Source organism: Sinocyclocheilus anshuiensis, unplaced genomic scaffold (assembly GCF_001515605.1).
Source record: "Sinocyclocheilus anshuiensis isolate Anshui unplaced genomic scaffold, SAMN03320099.WGS_v1.1 scaffold773, whole genome shotgun sequence".
Classification (NCBI taxonomy): domain Eukaryota; kingdom Metazoa; phylum Chordata; class Actinopteri; order Cypriniformes; family Cyprinidae; genus Sinocyclocheilus; species Sinocyclocheilus anshuiensis.
In genome coordinates, this window is record NW_015539930.1 from 556,285 (window position 1) to 573,144 (window position 16,860).

General features: G+C 35.6%; 1 protein-coding gene across 1 annotated transcript in view; it reads right to left on the minus strand.

The window, feature by feature from the left end:
• LOC107686850 (protein-methionine sulfoxide oxidase MICAL2-like) overlaps positions 1-16,860 on the minus strand; it is a 53,583-nt gene that overhangs the window by 27,076 nt on the left and 9,647 nt on the right. The window contains exons 2-11 of the mRNA XM_016484004.1: positions 16,573-16,744; positions 14,649-14,765; positions 12,218-12,319; positions 8,994-9,149; positions 8,083-8,183; positions 5,553-5,810; positions 5,311-5,426; positions 4,951-5,077; positions 3,365-3,455; positions 1,326-1,473 (exon numbers count right to left, since the gene is read on the minus strand). Coding sequence (XP_016339490.1) covers positions 1,326-1,473; positions 3,365-3,455; positions 4,951-5,077; positions 5,311-5,426; positions 5,553-5,810; positions 8,083-8,183; positions 8,994-9,149; positions 12,218-12,319; positions 14,649-14,765; positions 16,573-16,744 — 1,388 coding nt within the window. The remainder of the gene's footprint in view (positions 1-1,325; positions 1,474-3,364; positions 3,456-4,950; positions 5,078-5,310; positions 5,427-5,552; positions 5,811-8,082; positions 8,184-8,993; positions 9,150-12,217; positions 12,320-14,648; positions 14,766-16,572; positions 16,745-16,860) is intronic.

Below are 16,860 nucleotides of genomic sequence, written 5' to 3' on the forward strand. Positions count from 1 at the left end.
ACAAGGTCTATTCAGGATTATTCAGCAGCTTTATCACTTGCTCAGGAGCAAATTACCCTCCTCCGTCCCCAACTCCTCCTCTGTCAGTCAGGATTCAGCCTTCTGATTCTCCTTTGAATCAGTCTAATTCTAAAATGTGTACATAACATTATTGAACTTTAATGAAATCTGCAATACATTTATGTTGGTTCTGTTCGGTTTACCCTGGGGGGGTTATCGCTGCTCTCCCTGCTCTCATCCATGCTAGGCTGCATGGATGCGCAGGGAGTACTTGCCCAGAACAGAACCATACCGCCAATCCAAACTGTATGCGAATTGTCAATCATCTTTGACGATAGTGGTCCTGACAGAAATGATATGATATGATGGTAATACCATGTTTTTAAGACATGTACAATATTCATTTGGACATGGCACCATGTTATTACCATGTGATTTATATATGTAATTTTCTGGATGTAGTACTGACGTAATACCATGTATACCAATAATATGTTTTTTGTTAGTTTGTTTTTGTATAAGTTAATAACAATACATACACGTTTTTAAAAATACGGTGCCATGTTTTTTGATACCAGAGCAATAATACGTTTTATAATTGGTACCATGTTAATACCATGTTTTTTAAGAAATATATTTATTTTGACATTGAACCATATATTTATTTTGACATGTAACCATGGTAATACCATTTATTTATTTATTTTGCACATGGTAGTAGTTCCATGTTTGTTGTCAATTTCTACAATGAAAATACTGTACCAATGATACGTTTTTAAGACAGGGTTTGTGTGTGTTTTTTTTTTTCTGGACATAGCACCAACCTATGGTACTGTAATATGGTAATACTATGCTTTGTTTTGTTTTTTTTTGCACATGGTAGAATAGTAATACTATATATATATTTTTTTACTTTGTACCATGGTGATACCAATACCATGCATTTTTTGGACATGGCACCATTGTAATACCTCCTTTACACCTAATTCTGGACATTCTAGCAAGATGTTTTTAAGACAGTGTTGTTTAGTACGTTTTTTTGCCGAGGTATCATGGCAATATTACATATTTTTTAAAGATTGACCATGGTAATACCATAGTACCTTGGAGTACCATGTAAATACTATGGTAGTGTATATGAATAACGGTAATCATACACTGCCATAGCACTATGTAAGTGTCATACAAATAGTTAGATGCAATACTTAAGGTGATTCTACTGATCACGATATTAGTTACAGATTTGAAATGTGAAATTTATAAACGGGAAAGACAGTGTACTGATGATGTTTCCTGATGAAGAAGAGAGATGTAAAGAATCTCACATGAGCTGTGGTCTGAAGCGATGTATGAGAGCACAGAAAGCCAGGCCACTGATCCAACAGGAAGTGAGGTCAGTCACATTCACACCCCTGTAGCCCTCTGTCTGCTTCTGACACCACGTCAGTAACCGACTCGGCCTGATCTCAGACTCTGTTAAACACACATACAACCAGAGAAAAATGTTATTTTGAAACTGATCAACCCCCCCCCCCAAAAAAAAACCCTGAGAAGCAGAGACTTTAGCTATATGAAAATATATACAAGGATTGATCTGGACTGAAAGTCAAGGTGACGTCTTCTCTGTGTCAGGTGTCTGAACTTGCCTCATCAATCTCACAGCAGCATAATCCTCCTCTTACGCAACACACTGTTTATTAATGTTTCAGAGTGGTGTCATCCTGACAGCTAACTGTTTTTAGGTGTAGTAAACAAGCTCAAAAGAACAGCAATAGCGGAAAGGATTTATTCTGATTGAATTAGGAAACAGCAGCATGACCAGGGCCTAAAGATATGTGGTATTTCTGTTTTTGACTCTTGTTCTATTTCTTTTTAAGAGGCAAATTTAGCCAAGGAAAGAGGAAGTTCTGCAGAACAGTGCACGCACAGCACATTTCTAACTGATGTACATTACTGGTCAAAAGTTTGGAATAATATAAGATTTTCTTATGCTCACCATAATGCATTTATTTGATCAAAAATGCAGTGAAAACAGTAATATTGCAAAATAATATTATTACAATTTAAAAGAAGTGTTTTCTATTTGAATATATTTTAAAATGTTATTTATTCCTGTGATGGCAAAGCTGAATTTTGCAGGACAGGAAAGATGTCAATAAATAAACGTGAAAACAAAGTAACTGGCGTTACTTATTTGGAAAAGTAACTCAGATATTTCGTTGGAAATTTAAAAGTAATTAATTTCTTTACTAGGTACTTGAAAAAGTAATCTGATTGCATAACTCATGTTACTTGTAATGCGTTACCCCAACATTGATCATGAGTTCCTCAAAAATATAGTAGCAATAATAATTCAGCACCAAAATTAAGATATCAGAATTATTTCTGAAGGATCATGTGATACTGAATATATTTTAAAGACATTTTATTTTTTAAAACCGAAAACAGTCATTTTAAGTTATTTCACAATATCACTGTTTTTAATGTATTGTCAGTCAAATAAATGCAGACTTTTGAGCATACGAGACCTTTTTAAAAAAACATTTTAAATTCCAAACTTTTGACCAGTAGTGTATATTCTGGTATCTAATTAATATAAAGTTTAAAGGGCAAAGACACTATATTAAAAGGATAGCTCACCTAAAAATAAAAATCAGTCATTGTTTACTCACTCTCATGTCCTTTTTTTCTTCTGTGGAAAACAAATAAAGATATTTTGAGAAATGTTCATGCTGCTGTTTTCCATAAACAAAAGCAGACCTCAGAAGACTTGATATATAGCGTACAATTCATAAAAGTTGGTTTTTATAGCCCACTGTCATCATGTTTTATTTTATGGAAATAAGCAGCATGAACATTCTTTAACGTTTCTTCTTTTATGTTTCATGAAACTAAAGATCATACAGGATTGGAACAACATGAGGGCGAGTAAATAATGAAGTTCCATTTTTTGGATGAACGATTCCTTCGAGCAGCATGTCTGGAAGGATCCTTACTCCTCACTTAAGGTAGTTCTCTTCTTACTTTGGCACTGCTGGTAATAACAAATCTCAGTCTGGGTCAAATTCCCTCAGCAGAAAGAAATTCTACCTCTCCCTGAACCTGCTACATCGTAGAAGGACTGCACTCGCTCTGATGTTTTGAGAACATTCCTAAAACAGGAGCTGCCCGTTATCTGCAGAAGGTAGGAATTCTGTAAACACTTGTCTTCTCTCAACTTACTTGCGTTTTGTCTATGATTATCATATGCAAATCTCAGCGCTCATAGTGGCGGCAACTCTTGAGGAACTGACTGGTTCACTCAATTAAAAGAGCAGAGGATAATTATAGATATGTGTTAGACTGATTCGAAGGTTCTTCTAACCTCTTCTGGCCAAGTTGACAGGGCGGCGTATCGTGGCGGCCCGTTCCAGAGAGCACGACTTCATCTCTCCACAGATATAGTTGTTGCGGACCTACAAAGGAGAAATTTAAAATGTATATTTACGACTCTAAATTCTGATTGGATTAGCCACGTTTTAAAGCCTTGTTGAACAACAAAATCACTATAACACATAGCTTTAAAGAGGTCAATATGATGCTTTTTTAAAGATCATTATTTTGTGTATTTGGTGTATCAGAATATGTTGACATGCTTTAATGTTCAAAAAACACATTATTTTTCAATTACTGTACATTATTGTAGGTCCTCTATGCCCCGCCTCTCTCAAACGCTTTGTTTTCTACAAAGTCCCTCCTTCCGACAAGCGCAGTCTGCTCTGATTGGCCAGCTGAACCAGTGCATTGTGATTGGCCGAACACCGCAAGCACTCGTCGGAAATGTAACGCCCCTTACCATAATCGCGAGCTTCATCTTTCAAAATAAATGTAAAGACAGAGCCCGAAAGGGGAACAGAGTCGCGTGACAGACACAGTGATGAAGCTGGTATGTGTTTGCAGTACACAAGCCACGGTTAAGACAGTTGTGACCCTGTCTCTCTCTCTCTCTCTCACACATGCGCGCGCACACACACACACACACACAATGCGCAAAACTCCGCATCACCAAAGAGAAAGGAAAACTTGAAATCGCATCATATGACCCCTTTAAGGAACTTACTGCTTTTATAAAACAGTGAAAACAAAGGAAAAGAAGCACAAAATAGTTTAATTTAATAATAACAGTTTAAATTATCTGTAGGCATTTGTGGTTGCAAATCAGATTTGCCAATCACTGTTGTAATAAATGAATGTGCCAAGTTGCTTGGCAACTAAGTCGTCAACAGTTAATAATGTATTTATTTGTTGTGTTTATATACAGAACATCTCTTCAGTTTGGAATAATTATTTGGAATTCAAAATAATTTGTTATAAATTTCTTGGTGATCAGTTATTAATAGTGCTTAATAATTAATAATGGTTCTTATCATAAATGTTGAAGAGTTTTGACTGCTTAATATTTTTTAGCATACTTTGATCAATAGAAAATTCAATAGAAATAGAAATCTTTTGTGACATTATAACTGCCACTTTTGATCAATTTAATGCATCCTTGCTGAATAAAAGTATAAAATCATTTTTTTTTTTTTATCTTACTTCCCTCGGGACATGAATGAAAGGTATTGGTATAGGTTTCCACAAAAATATTAAGCGGCAAAAACTGTCGATGCTGAAAATTCAGCTTCTCCATGATAGGAATAAATTACATTTTAGAATAAAGTAAAACAGAAAAAAAAAAACAGTTCTTTTAAACTCTAATAATATTTCACAGTATTACTGTTTTTTTTATCAAATAAATGCAGCATTGGTGAGCGTAACGGACTTCTTTCAAAAATTGCAATTATTCCCAACTGTTATGTATTAGTTTATCATGATTGGCATGCGTGTTAAAAAACAATAAGTCACTTGAGGTTGTGAATTGCAGTGATTTTACCATGCATTTTTTTTATGTAAATAGTAATGCCATCTCACCTGGTGTGGCCTCACACAGTTTGAATTAAGGTTGGGATAGCGTGTTCCTGGATCTATGGTGTAGAAATCTAAGTTTTTGGCGATGTTTTCAGGTGTTGTCTGAGGTAGCAATCGGTACAAACTCTCCCTAGAAAAATTAACAACAAAACACCTACATAAACAGGCTATTAATGGTATAATAAGTACCTGTTAACTTTCAACACATTTAAAATCGGACAAAAAATATTCATTAATATTATGAATATTAATTATGAAACCATTTACATCTATCTTTTTTATAGATGACATCATGTTTCTGTATTCATCTGGAGCTGTGTGTGCATTTATTGTTTGCACATGTGAAATTTGACCTTCACTGACCTCTCTGCCAGCACCTCGAGTGGATTTCTACTCTGCGCCCAACTTTTTACCATCCAAGCCGTGTCAAAGGCTGCCAGGAAGCCACGGGCACAGCCGGTCCCCATAGGCCAGAAGGGCTACAGTAAGACAGACAACCACAAACACATGTCATCAGAATCAAACGTAATTATCATAAATATAAATAAACGCAAGGATGATGATGATTATTTAAGTGCAACTGCACAGTAATGTAATCTCCTCACCTCTAGAAGACTGTCTCCCACTAGTGCCACCAGCACACTGTGACCAAACCTCTCCCGGACCAGAGCAGCATTTTCTGAGGCGTACATGCTCGTGAAATCGAACATGGCCACATCAGGCTGACCGCAGTGGTTCATGGCGTAGTCCAGCGTGGGCAGCTGGTAGTGGGTGGCGTAGTCGGCTGCCTCTCGTCCATATGCCAGCAAAGCCTCTTGGTTCACATTCTCACTGTTCAGCAGTGCCTCAGTGTCGATATAATCCTAGTCAATACAAAATATTTGGTTACCACACCAAACATACAGTATGTCTACTGACTGAAAGTGAGCTGTGATAGCCGATTCTTTAACTAAGACTGCAAGCAAGTCAAAACTAATGTCTACTGATTAGACATTAGTTTGATAGCTGGTTCTTTGGTTAACGTGAAACGGGATTCACAATGCATTTTACTTCTGAAATATAAATGAAACAAATACTATGAAAAAAACACAAGGTGGGACTTTTATGCACTGTGCATTAACTGTGCACTGAATGATTGAATTGTAAAAAGTTATTATTCAATACAAGAATGGAGACAGATCATAAAGACTCTTCACATTTTTTTTTTTAGTTTAAGGGTCAGTGACATGGTCAATTTTTACATGGATCTATTTTCAAAATAAATTGGAAAATATGCAAGATTTAAGCCTTATTAAAAGGATATTATTTATAAATGTATTATTATTATTTAGAAAAATTAAGCAGTTAAGTAATTTTGTTAAAAATGTTCCAGATGTTTAAAATAAAATTAAAGTCATGTAGTGTGACCACCATGAAGAGACATGTAGAAAACAAAAATACACACACACACAAGTGTGTCAATGTCAGTGAGTAGGTTTTAAAATGACTAATTCATGTTCAAGCTGTAAAATGTCCAATTAAATTTGAAGAATTTAATTGTAAAATCATGGTACAATCACCAAAAGTGATTTTAAGTGATATATTTAAATTATTTTATTTTTTAATATTGAAAATATTAAGAAATGTACAATATTTTTTAAATATATATTTTTCAATTTCTTTATCTTGGACACTGCTATTTACAATTCACCCTTAAACATAAACCTCACTAAACGCTAAAAACAACACCAAAAAAAAAATCTTATTCTCTGAAAATAAGTCTTAATCTCTTATGCAACTTTGTTCCTCAAGAAAATGTACCTTGTTCTAAGGATCCTTAAATATTTTTACTGAATAAAAAAAAAAACATCTATATTTGATATGTACATGGATCAAAGACGAAAAAGGGTTTATGCATAAAAACAATGTGTAATACTGCTTTAAATTGTTGTTGTTTTCCCCCCCAAAAATGTAAATATTTTCTGTTTAATTTAATTGCAATTTTGTTTTTGTTTTTCCCTGATTTACAGAAGAGACCCATAAAATGTCATTCAGTGTAACAATCTTGTCAGGCATATTTACAACAAAAATCCATTAATTACATATTAAAAGACTAATTACTTTCACCCCAAATACTAATTAGTTGTAATTTTACATTTTTAAAATTTGCCACTATCCTAAGTTTTGCCCATTTGTCAGTAAGATTTTTTTACTCATTTAAAACACAATCAAATTTAATATGCTCCCTTATTCTTTTATACTGTATATTTTAATATGTACACATCAGAATAAGCATGTTGTTTGAATTTTTACATAACTATTGTGTTACACTGAATGACAATGTAACATTATTTCAACCAAATTTTGACATTTTATTCTCCAAAAACGTATTTGAAACCTTAAAAGTAGACACTTTACTTACATTTAATGTGCTTTCTATGGACATAAAATCACTTTTGTAAATTTCTTTTGATGTGGACATCTTAATGTCTTTGACCCACATATACATATACTGGGGAGGGGGCCAAATTTGTTTGGTGATACTAGTAGTGCAGAAATTACACACTTGACCTTGACCATAAAAATCCAGATCTGCAAAACAGACACATAAAATCACTTTTGTACATTTCTTTTGATGTGGACATCTTAATGTCTTTGACCCACATATACATATACTGGGGAGGGGGCCAAATTTGTTTGGTGATACTAGTAGTGCAGAAATTACACACTTGACCTTGACCATAAAAATCCAGATCTGCAAAACAGACGCTAAATAAAATATCTGCCTTCAGACAGTGTAAAAAAGGGCTTGAGGAAAGACTGGATGACTTTCCAAAGCTGGCCACAATCCAAAATAGGATTTTAGTGAACACACTCAGCCGCACACTCAGTTCTAGCACTCGACTCACTGTGTGAATCAGATCAGCACAGACAGTGCCAACAACCCTAATGTGCGCCAATGATGAGGCCCAAGAACTGAGAGTACCAGAGAGCGTTTGTGCCTGTGTGTCTCCACCCCTGATAAATATGTGCTCCTTAGGAGTGTGTATAAGTCTCTGGACATATTGTTGTTAGGTGTCTCGTCCCTCCTTCTTGCAAGAAGCTGAGATAAAGAGTTCACTCGACACTTGCTACAGAGCAAAGCACCAAACTCACATGAATGATGACACCCTTGTCCAGCAGGCTCTGCTTCTTAGCCGTCATGACAAAGTAGTGTGTGTTGTCTTTGTAGTAGACGATGTTCTCTAGATCAATCCCTGCAAAAGAGACGAAATCGTGGTATTACTTAAAGGGGTCATATGACGTTGCTAAAAAGAACATTATTTAATGGAATTGCCCCACTTTATAGAAACAACCTTTGTGCACAACATTGTAGGCTACTCTCCCAGGTTCAGGAAGCAGTCCTCCGTAAAATGAGCTGCACACATCTGAATATTTGGTTTGAACTGTTCTGGAACAGTGTTGTAAATACAACTTAATCAAGGCGTTTTAGGAGGGCGTGGACGAGTCTTAACTTTTTTAAAGAATATCTCTTTGGGTTTGAGACTTTAGTCTTTGCAACTTTAGGGATCTTATCTATGCACGAACAGCTTGTAACACTCCAAAGAGAAAGGAAAACTTGAAATTGCATCATATGACCCCTTTAAATCTGTGTCAGAGACTCTCATCTGTAACATCTTCATGCCTGTAATATGATAAAACGAATCTCATGAGGTCAGAGTGAGTTTAACACAGGATTTTAAAGGAATTCAGTTTCAAAGGGGTACGAGTCACGACAGGTATACAAAGCATACGTAAGTGTTTGAAGGGAGGAAGCCCATAATCCCCTGGAGGATAAACATTCACGGGGCAAATCAGAGCAAGAGGACGATAACTGAAATATGGTCGCTCCTAACAGCAAATAACACTGACACGCTTATGGAAAACATTGCGGGAAATACCGGGAAGAGGTGAAAGTACATAGTTGAGATGGTTGGGAGATATTTCTTTATTATCCAGAGGGCTGGATGCTTAGTTTAGACGAATGTGGTGTATTTTTAGTGGCTAATGTGGCACATATTGCTCACCAGTTTCCTGTTTGAGATCCTGAAAGAATTTCTGGTTGAAGATGAAGGCAACTCCACTTATCTCTTCGACCTTTGCCTCAGCGGTGGTGTTTCTGTTGATAAAGTTTGCCGTTATGGCGATGGCCAGTTTGCCACGAAATTCCTTCCTCCTGAACCCTGAGAAAGAGAGAGAGAAGAAGGGGAAAAGAGCAAGGGGAAAAGTGTTTAGAAGTTTGTAAAGCAATAACGGTGCATTTTTTTCCTCGTGTTTGAAAGAGCTAATCTAATGCAGCACAAACATGCCGCTCTACCAGTATTATACACCCATTATTTTAGGTTCTCAGAGGCTCAATTTAACTCCAAAGTCCACACTGAATACTGCCCGTCTGAAGATATTTTGGGGTTTAAAAGAATTAATATTCAGTAATATCATCAATTTAACTGTACTGACACTATTGAATAGGACAATAATTTGAACAGAATTGAGCTGGACGAACATTGCATCATTGACACTTAAACTGAACTCAAACAACATTGAACTAAACGGAGTTGAATTATAATACTATTGTCTTCTATAGAGCTGATTTAAAGCTGAAATATAATGTGTATCATAATCAATTTTACAGGACTGACACTGTTATTTTCCTGTTTATTAATATGAAGTTGCTTTGAAACAATCCGAGTTGTATAAAGAGCTATGTAAATAAATGTGACTTGACGTAACCAGGGTAATTATCGTTAACTAAAACTAAAACAATAAAAACAATTTTCATTACTTGAAATAAAATATTAACTGAAATAAAATTTAATATTTTTTAAAAAAACTTGCCAAGGCAACATTTCTCATTTTCATTTAGTTTGACTTGAGCAGTACTAAAACAACTAAAACTTATTAAAAAACTACATAGACATACAGTATTTAAAATAATAATAATAATAATAATAATAATAAAATGACAAAAACACACAACAAAATTACTAAAACTAAAAATGAAAACAATATATAAAAATCAAATCAAATTCAAAATATTAACAAACATAGTACATCAATGATATAAAAATAACGCTTGATTTGACTTGAAGATTGAAGTTTAATGAACAGTTATGGGCCAATAGTTATGGGGTGATATTTCATAGTGGCCGGCCTACCAAGGTCCCGTCCACAGAAATACAATACGTTTAAAAATATTTTCTCTACATTTTGCCCTCTTTCCACACATTAGCAGCATTTTACAGTTAGTCATTGAAAACTGAGATTTTTGAAAACGCCTTTCAAAGTGAGGACGTTTCAAAACATTATTTTCTGTAATGCATGTTGACAGGTAAAATAGAGATGCTGGAATTTGGTGACATCACAAACACAATTTGAAAATTATGACAATTTTCATATTTGGGTGAACTATTCCTTTAATCACTGAATATGTATATACTGAGTCTGTCAAGTAAATCTCTTCTGATAAAGAGAGATTGATCTGCACAACAAATGAAAGGCGAAAACTGCCTTTTCAGAATATTTGTACCCGTATTGAGTCCCAAGAGATCGACAAAATATTCTGTTTCTCATTGTTTTTTTTTGGACAGAAACTCTGATTGACTCAGAAAATATATTTTTTATTGCATTATGCCTGATTAAGACATGTTAGAGCTCAGTTATGAAAAAAGACTGAACAAAGTGTCTTTATGTATTAGAACTAAATACTAATGGCAAATAAGTTCATCCAAATTTTACAAAAATGGCACACGCTGTTCATTTTTAATGGCTGTTGAGTGGGCTGACTTGGCTCGAGGAGAATTGGCTCTGCTTTCTCATCCTGCAAAATAATGCATGAGGCTCTACAGAGCTTCTCTACGAACAGACACCGATTTGATTAAGAGCCAGAACTGTTCCATTACTGCCATGTTGTTAATTCACTAAGGCATCAGTTCTCTTCTTCGTCATCTGCTTTTCAGTCCAAATCCAGCTGCTTTCGCCTGACCGCTGCTCTGCCTCAGAATAGGATAAATTTAACTTTCCCTAGACGTCTTGAACTAGCTCACTTAATGTCCAAAACAAACTGGGTTTCTTTTTTTCCCTGAAGTTACTCATAATTGGGCAATGAGCTAACATCTCATAGTTTGGAAGGCACAGTTGAAAAAAATTGCCTTTTTTGGAAAAAGCATTTGATTAGGGATAAGTGAAAAGATGACGAACCTGGAAAACAGAGTCCAACGGACTCCCATCATCAGCTGAAAAGTGTTCAGAAACCCTGCGAGCTCCTCAAGAGCACATGTTGACTCGCTGATCTCATATGTAACTGGTGGGTGGCTGGTGACATCATGCAGTATCGCTTTACAACATGATTTTATGGCTTAATAACCTTCTTGGATAAAACATTCCATTCTAGGGACTTCGGCCAAGAGCACAGGCCACATTTTAAGAGTTGCTGAGGTTATTTTAATGATAGAAAACCCATAACAAAGAAAGGGTTTGGATTATATCTTAAAAAGTTGTATTAATGCTGTTTAAATGGATCCTCTGTAGTGAATGGGTGCCGTCATGAGAGTCCAAACAGCTGATAAAAATATCACTATAGCCCACAAGTAATCACAACAGCTTTCACTTCACAAGTAATTCACACCACTCCAGTCTTATAATGTCTTGTAGATTATTGTGATGTTTTTATCAGCTGTTTGGACTCTCATTCTGACGGCACCCATTCACTGCAGAGGATCCATTGGTGAGCAAGTGATGTAATACCAAATTTCTCCAAATCTGTTCTGATGAAGAAACAAACTCATCTACATAAGAGTGAGTGAAGGAGTAGATTTTCAGAAAATTTTCATTTTTGGGTGAACTATTCCTGTATTTGCCATTTTGCTCATATTCTTTCACATTCTTGGCACATAACCCATCCTGCACCGTTTGTGTTCTAGACGTGAAAGATACCTCAAATTGTGTGACTTGTTGAGAAGTGTGCTGTTACATTATTTGAAAGACCATATGACATGCTGTTTTCATGTACATGCTATCATATTTTAGGTAGGTATCATTTTAGTTACTGCTAGAACAGTTTGTAATCGTAGAGCAAAGATTATTATAGCCTCTTAGTTACTGTGCAAACAAAGGGCTGCATGTGTTTATTTTAGTCTGCATAATATATGTAATTCAGCACAGCATACAGATTTTAACATTTTATTTCTCATGAGCAGTTCTTTAATGGTGATTGAGCAGCAATTGCATCATCTCCACCCATCTGGGCGTATACCTTCTAAAGAGTTTCGTCTCCCATCAGCTCCCACCACCACATCAAAGTCGAAGTCGGCCACAGGGTGATCCGCAGGCCAGATCTCTGCCCTCCAGCCCGGCCCTGCAGAAACAAACACATTCATTCAGCCTGAAAAATGACAAATCATACCTGTGATATCTTTAATATCTCCCAGAGAACAATGAGATTTTCAGATGCTTTTCAGAGATTGACCCAAGTAATCTGTTTGTTTTTCTTCTTGAGTTTTAGAAGAAATCTCAACAATGTCTCAAAATGTGCTCTGATTTGGCAAGATGTCAATTTCTGAGTTTTAAATATGAACTCGAACATCAAACTCTCCAGAGACTTAATTATCTGAGCTGTTACCCACTTTAATTTTCTAGCTCTATACTCTTGCATGCCAGCTATTGACTCATTTGTTAGTAGAAATAAAAATAGACGTGCCATTCTACTAAGAAAACAATCCTAGCAATCTTTGTATTTCAAAAGAGATTTCAACAATGTCTCAAACTCCAAAAACTTAATTATTAACTTATCCACATGCATTTCATAGCTCTATATTCTTAATGCATGCCAACAATTTATTCTGTTCTTTCTATTTTTATTTCTCCTAAGGAATTTCAGAAGCATCTAAGAGTTGATACAAAACTGGGAACTCATTTAATCTCCCAAGCAACATCTGAGCAATATTTTTTCCTCCGGGGAGGACAGGAGCTGGGAGGAGCGAATACAATACAAATATCAAAATATTTCAAGACACTTCACCCAAGTTCACTTCTGAGGGACTGCTCTTGCTGTAAGTGAACCACAGGTTGTTTTAAATGAAAATAATCTGCTAAATGAAAAACATTTTTCTAACAGCTACATATTTCAACGAGATTAGGTCATGCTACTCATGTATGCATTATGCAATCTTGACTAAAATTGCCATGCATTCCAGAAACATACAGTCACAGCAAGTCATTCAACTATTATTAATAAAAGCCAACCATCAATGTCAAACATTTAAAGTACAACTTTAAAGCAAAATAAACACATATACAAGCTGAGAACTTTACATGATCCAACTGAACTATATCCAGGATCATGAGTATCGCTCAAAGCCATAGTACAGGGTCACAGCAAGCACACATTCTTAATTTAGAAAGCTCTTTTGGTTTTTATCAGCCTGCTGTCATTGCTGTTGAAGGGAGAAAGACAGATTGCTAATGGTCTAGAAGTCTAGGGGAGAAGCTTACGCAATGTTGTTCCTCCATAGATGACCAAAGTGGCCATATATGGAAACACACTCCTTGGACCTAGAGTACGAGTTGTGTCTCTAATTATCAAGATCTACTAATCGTTTAGAAATCTTGTGAAATGAGATCGCAGAGCAGTGTGTAACGAGAGAACACTATGCATGCTATGTAGTCATAAAATGACACTTAGATGCGGGAGGGGAGAGTGAAGTGGATCTGCACACTTTTCCATGGGCATTAAAATTGCATTAACAGCTCTGCAGGTGTTGTTTGGTTGTCATGGAAACAGCTATTATAGTGAGGCAGGAAGCACTCCGTCCGTTCATCTTCCTGGTAATGACAGACCAGCCCAGAAAACCTTACACAGCTCCAAAGAAAATGTCAGAGACAGCAAAATCAAAAGAACCTAGATTCATCAAGAAGCTTATGTGGTGTCTAATAACACTATGGGATATAAATCAAAGTAGTGGGATATATGGGCATTCTGGGTATAAACAGGCTTAGAAAGCAGACTGAGTAGTTGGTGCATATATTATACCAGTGAAAAGTTTGGACACGGTTGACTGAATGCATGTTCATTATAATTAACAAAGATATTTTTAATAAAACGCATTACTCTTAAATGCCTATGTATTTAGTTTTAATGGATAAGTTGGAGCAGATAATGAAGGAACAGCAGCCAAAAAGTGTCTAGCATATGTGTGAACTCTTCGAATACTGGAAAAAAGCATTATGTATAGTAGGGAAATATATACATAACTTTTACAAAGAGGGACTCTCACAAGAGGATCATCATATTTGGCTGTCCAAGCCATCAAAGTTTTAAAACCCCTGATCCAGACAAAGGGAAGCTACTTTGAAGAAGCAAAAATATAAAATAGCATTTCCTGATTGCTACATAACCCCATATTACCTTTTGTGTTGTTTTTATAGTTTTGTGTCATCATCTAGTTTTTCAGTAGTTAAAAACAGCAGAGCATGGCGCTAGCAACACCAAGGTCATGGGTTCAGTTCCCAGGGAAAGCAAGAATTGATATAAAATGTGTACTTTTAATGCAATGTATGTCGCTTTTGAATAAAAGTATCTGCCAAATGTAAATGTTTAGTATTCTGGAAGTAGCAATAATAAACATCTTTCGACTGACTGCTAGTCGGGAGAGCGTCTAGTCTGGATCTGGGGCCGTCAGTCTTACCCTCATTCTCCTGGTCCTCTGGAGGCTCCACTAGCTTGATGAACTCCACATTTACGTGAAACTCCACACCCAGAAGCAGAGCGATCTTCAGGAGCATGAGCTGGAGCTGCCGAATGCCTGCCAAACCCAGCCAGAGCAAGAACCATTAGCCTCACAGTCACGCTAACAATGCCTCACTTATAAAAACACCAACCAGTAGAACGAACAGATGTGAGAACAGAAATATCGTCATTAGAGTGTCAGGATAGTATTTTCACTTAGTGTTTCATCATTTGGATAGTTCGTCCCAAAAATGGAAATACTATCATCGTCTCTTTTCCATACAGTGAAAATGGATAGGAACTGGGATTGTCAAGCTCCTAAAAGGACATTAAAGCAACATAAAAGTAGTTCATATGACTTCTGTGCAATATTCCAAATCCTGAAAGGTCATACATTTCAGTTTGTTCCTCACACAAAGCTATCGTAAGCCTTGACAGCCAGTGGTCACCATCCACTTCACTGTATGGAAACAGCAGCCTTTTGTTTCGTTTTCCCCAGGAATAAAATATTCTGCGATAGAGTGATGGTGAATAAGACTGTAAATATATTATCTATATTATGAAATATAGTTAAGTCAATATATTTGACTGAATTTCAGCTATGAAATAAAGATGTTGATGTGGATCAATAACTTGTTTCAATGACTTTAATCAATTAAGTAAATTAAACAAAATATACATTAGAAAACCTGAGTTACGTCTACTTGCCTTTTAAAGCTGCAGTCCATAACTTTTTATCAATACTTGAGCAAGTACATAACCAGCCAGTGTTCAAAACTATCGCCTTACTTCAGCCCGATTCACAACGATTAGCTTATAATAATGTTTTCTAATTTGAGTGGTACGGGTAGGTTTTCACGGGAAATTCGAGCATGCTGTTGCGTCATTACGTCACGTCTGTAAACATAAAGAAGTTGTCCCGGCTACTAGGCTATCGCATGTGAGGATCCTGCAGGTGCCGGATCGTTTATAGCCTTTTCTCACAGCAGCTGGAATAATTCATTGTCAAAAAATAATTTTGATGGCAGATTGTAATCCAGAAAGGATTATATGAAACACATGTGAATGAAATTAAATTATATTCCAGTTTTAAATGTGCTTCTGATTACAGATAGCCTGGGATTACACACGATTTGTATTTTAAAGACAACCAGTTCGCAGGGAGCATAGTTTGCTTTTTGGGTTAAAAGAATTTCTTGGTATGAAATTCGAATTGTTTGACAATTAGAGATTAGACTACAGGCGACAAAGAGGCAAAACTTACGGACTGCAGCTTTAAGTTATCTGTACTTTAATATTTATGTTAATTCAATGGGAATTAACTGTTATAGTATTATTTATATATTATTATGGTTTATTCATATTTTGATTAAGTTTTTACTTTTATATTTTCATTTTAATTTGATTACTTTCTAGTAATTATTTCTATTAAAAATGTGACGTGATTGTCTTTTTTATTTTTTATATTACCATTTAGATTTAATTTATTTTTATTTTTAGTTTAAGTTTTTATTTATTTCCAGTTAGTCGTTTTAGTGCTTTAACTTAAATGTATTTAAATTAGTTGCCAACTCAACATTCTTTTTATTTCAGCTTTATTTCAATTGAAATATGTTTATAATAGTATTAGATTTAGCTATCTATAATAACCTGAGGGAATGAGTTTCCTCAAAAGAGTTGAGTAGACTTAACTTATTAGGATTTATAATGTAAGTTTTTTGGTAAAATATTACTGTAGATAACCTTCAAAGGTTGCATACACTGCATGTATAAATAAAGGAAGGGCTTTGAAAAGAATCAAAAGGAGAACTAAAAATGACTACTGCTTTAAACAAGGAAGTTATGATAGGTTGCTTATAATGATAAGTTGTTTCAGAACTCACTGATGTGGTCGATTGCTCCAGCACAGAACTTTCCATAGAACTTCTTGGCTCCTAAGGCCCTGAGGTCATGAATGGTGTAGGGCCAGAGATGTAGGACGTTGTTCCTGGAGAATGTATCTCTCTTCTCTATCACCACCACTTTGGCTCCGAGGAAAGCTAACTCGATGGCAGTCCGCAAGCGAATTTAACCAAGGTCACTCTTTTCATTTAAAAAACAGAGAAAGTAAAGAACAAATGGGTGATGCTTTTGTTTTCATTGCCTTTTAAAATTCCACAAATATATATATA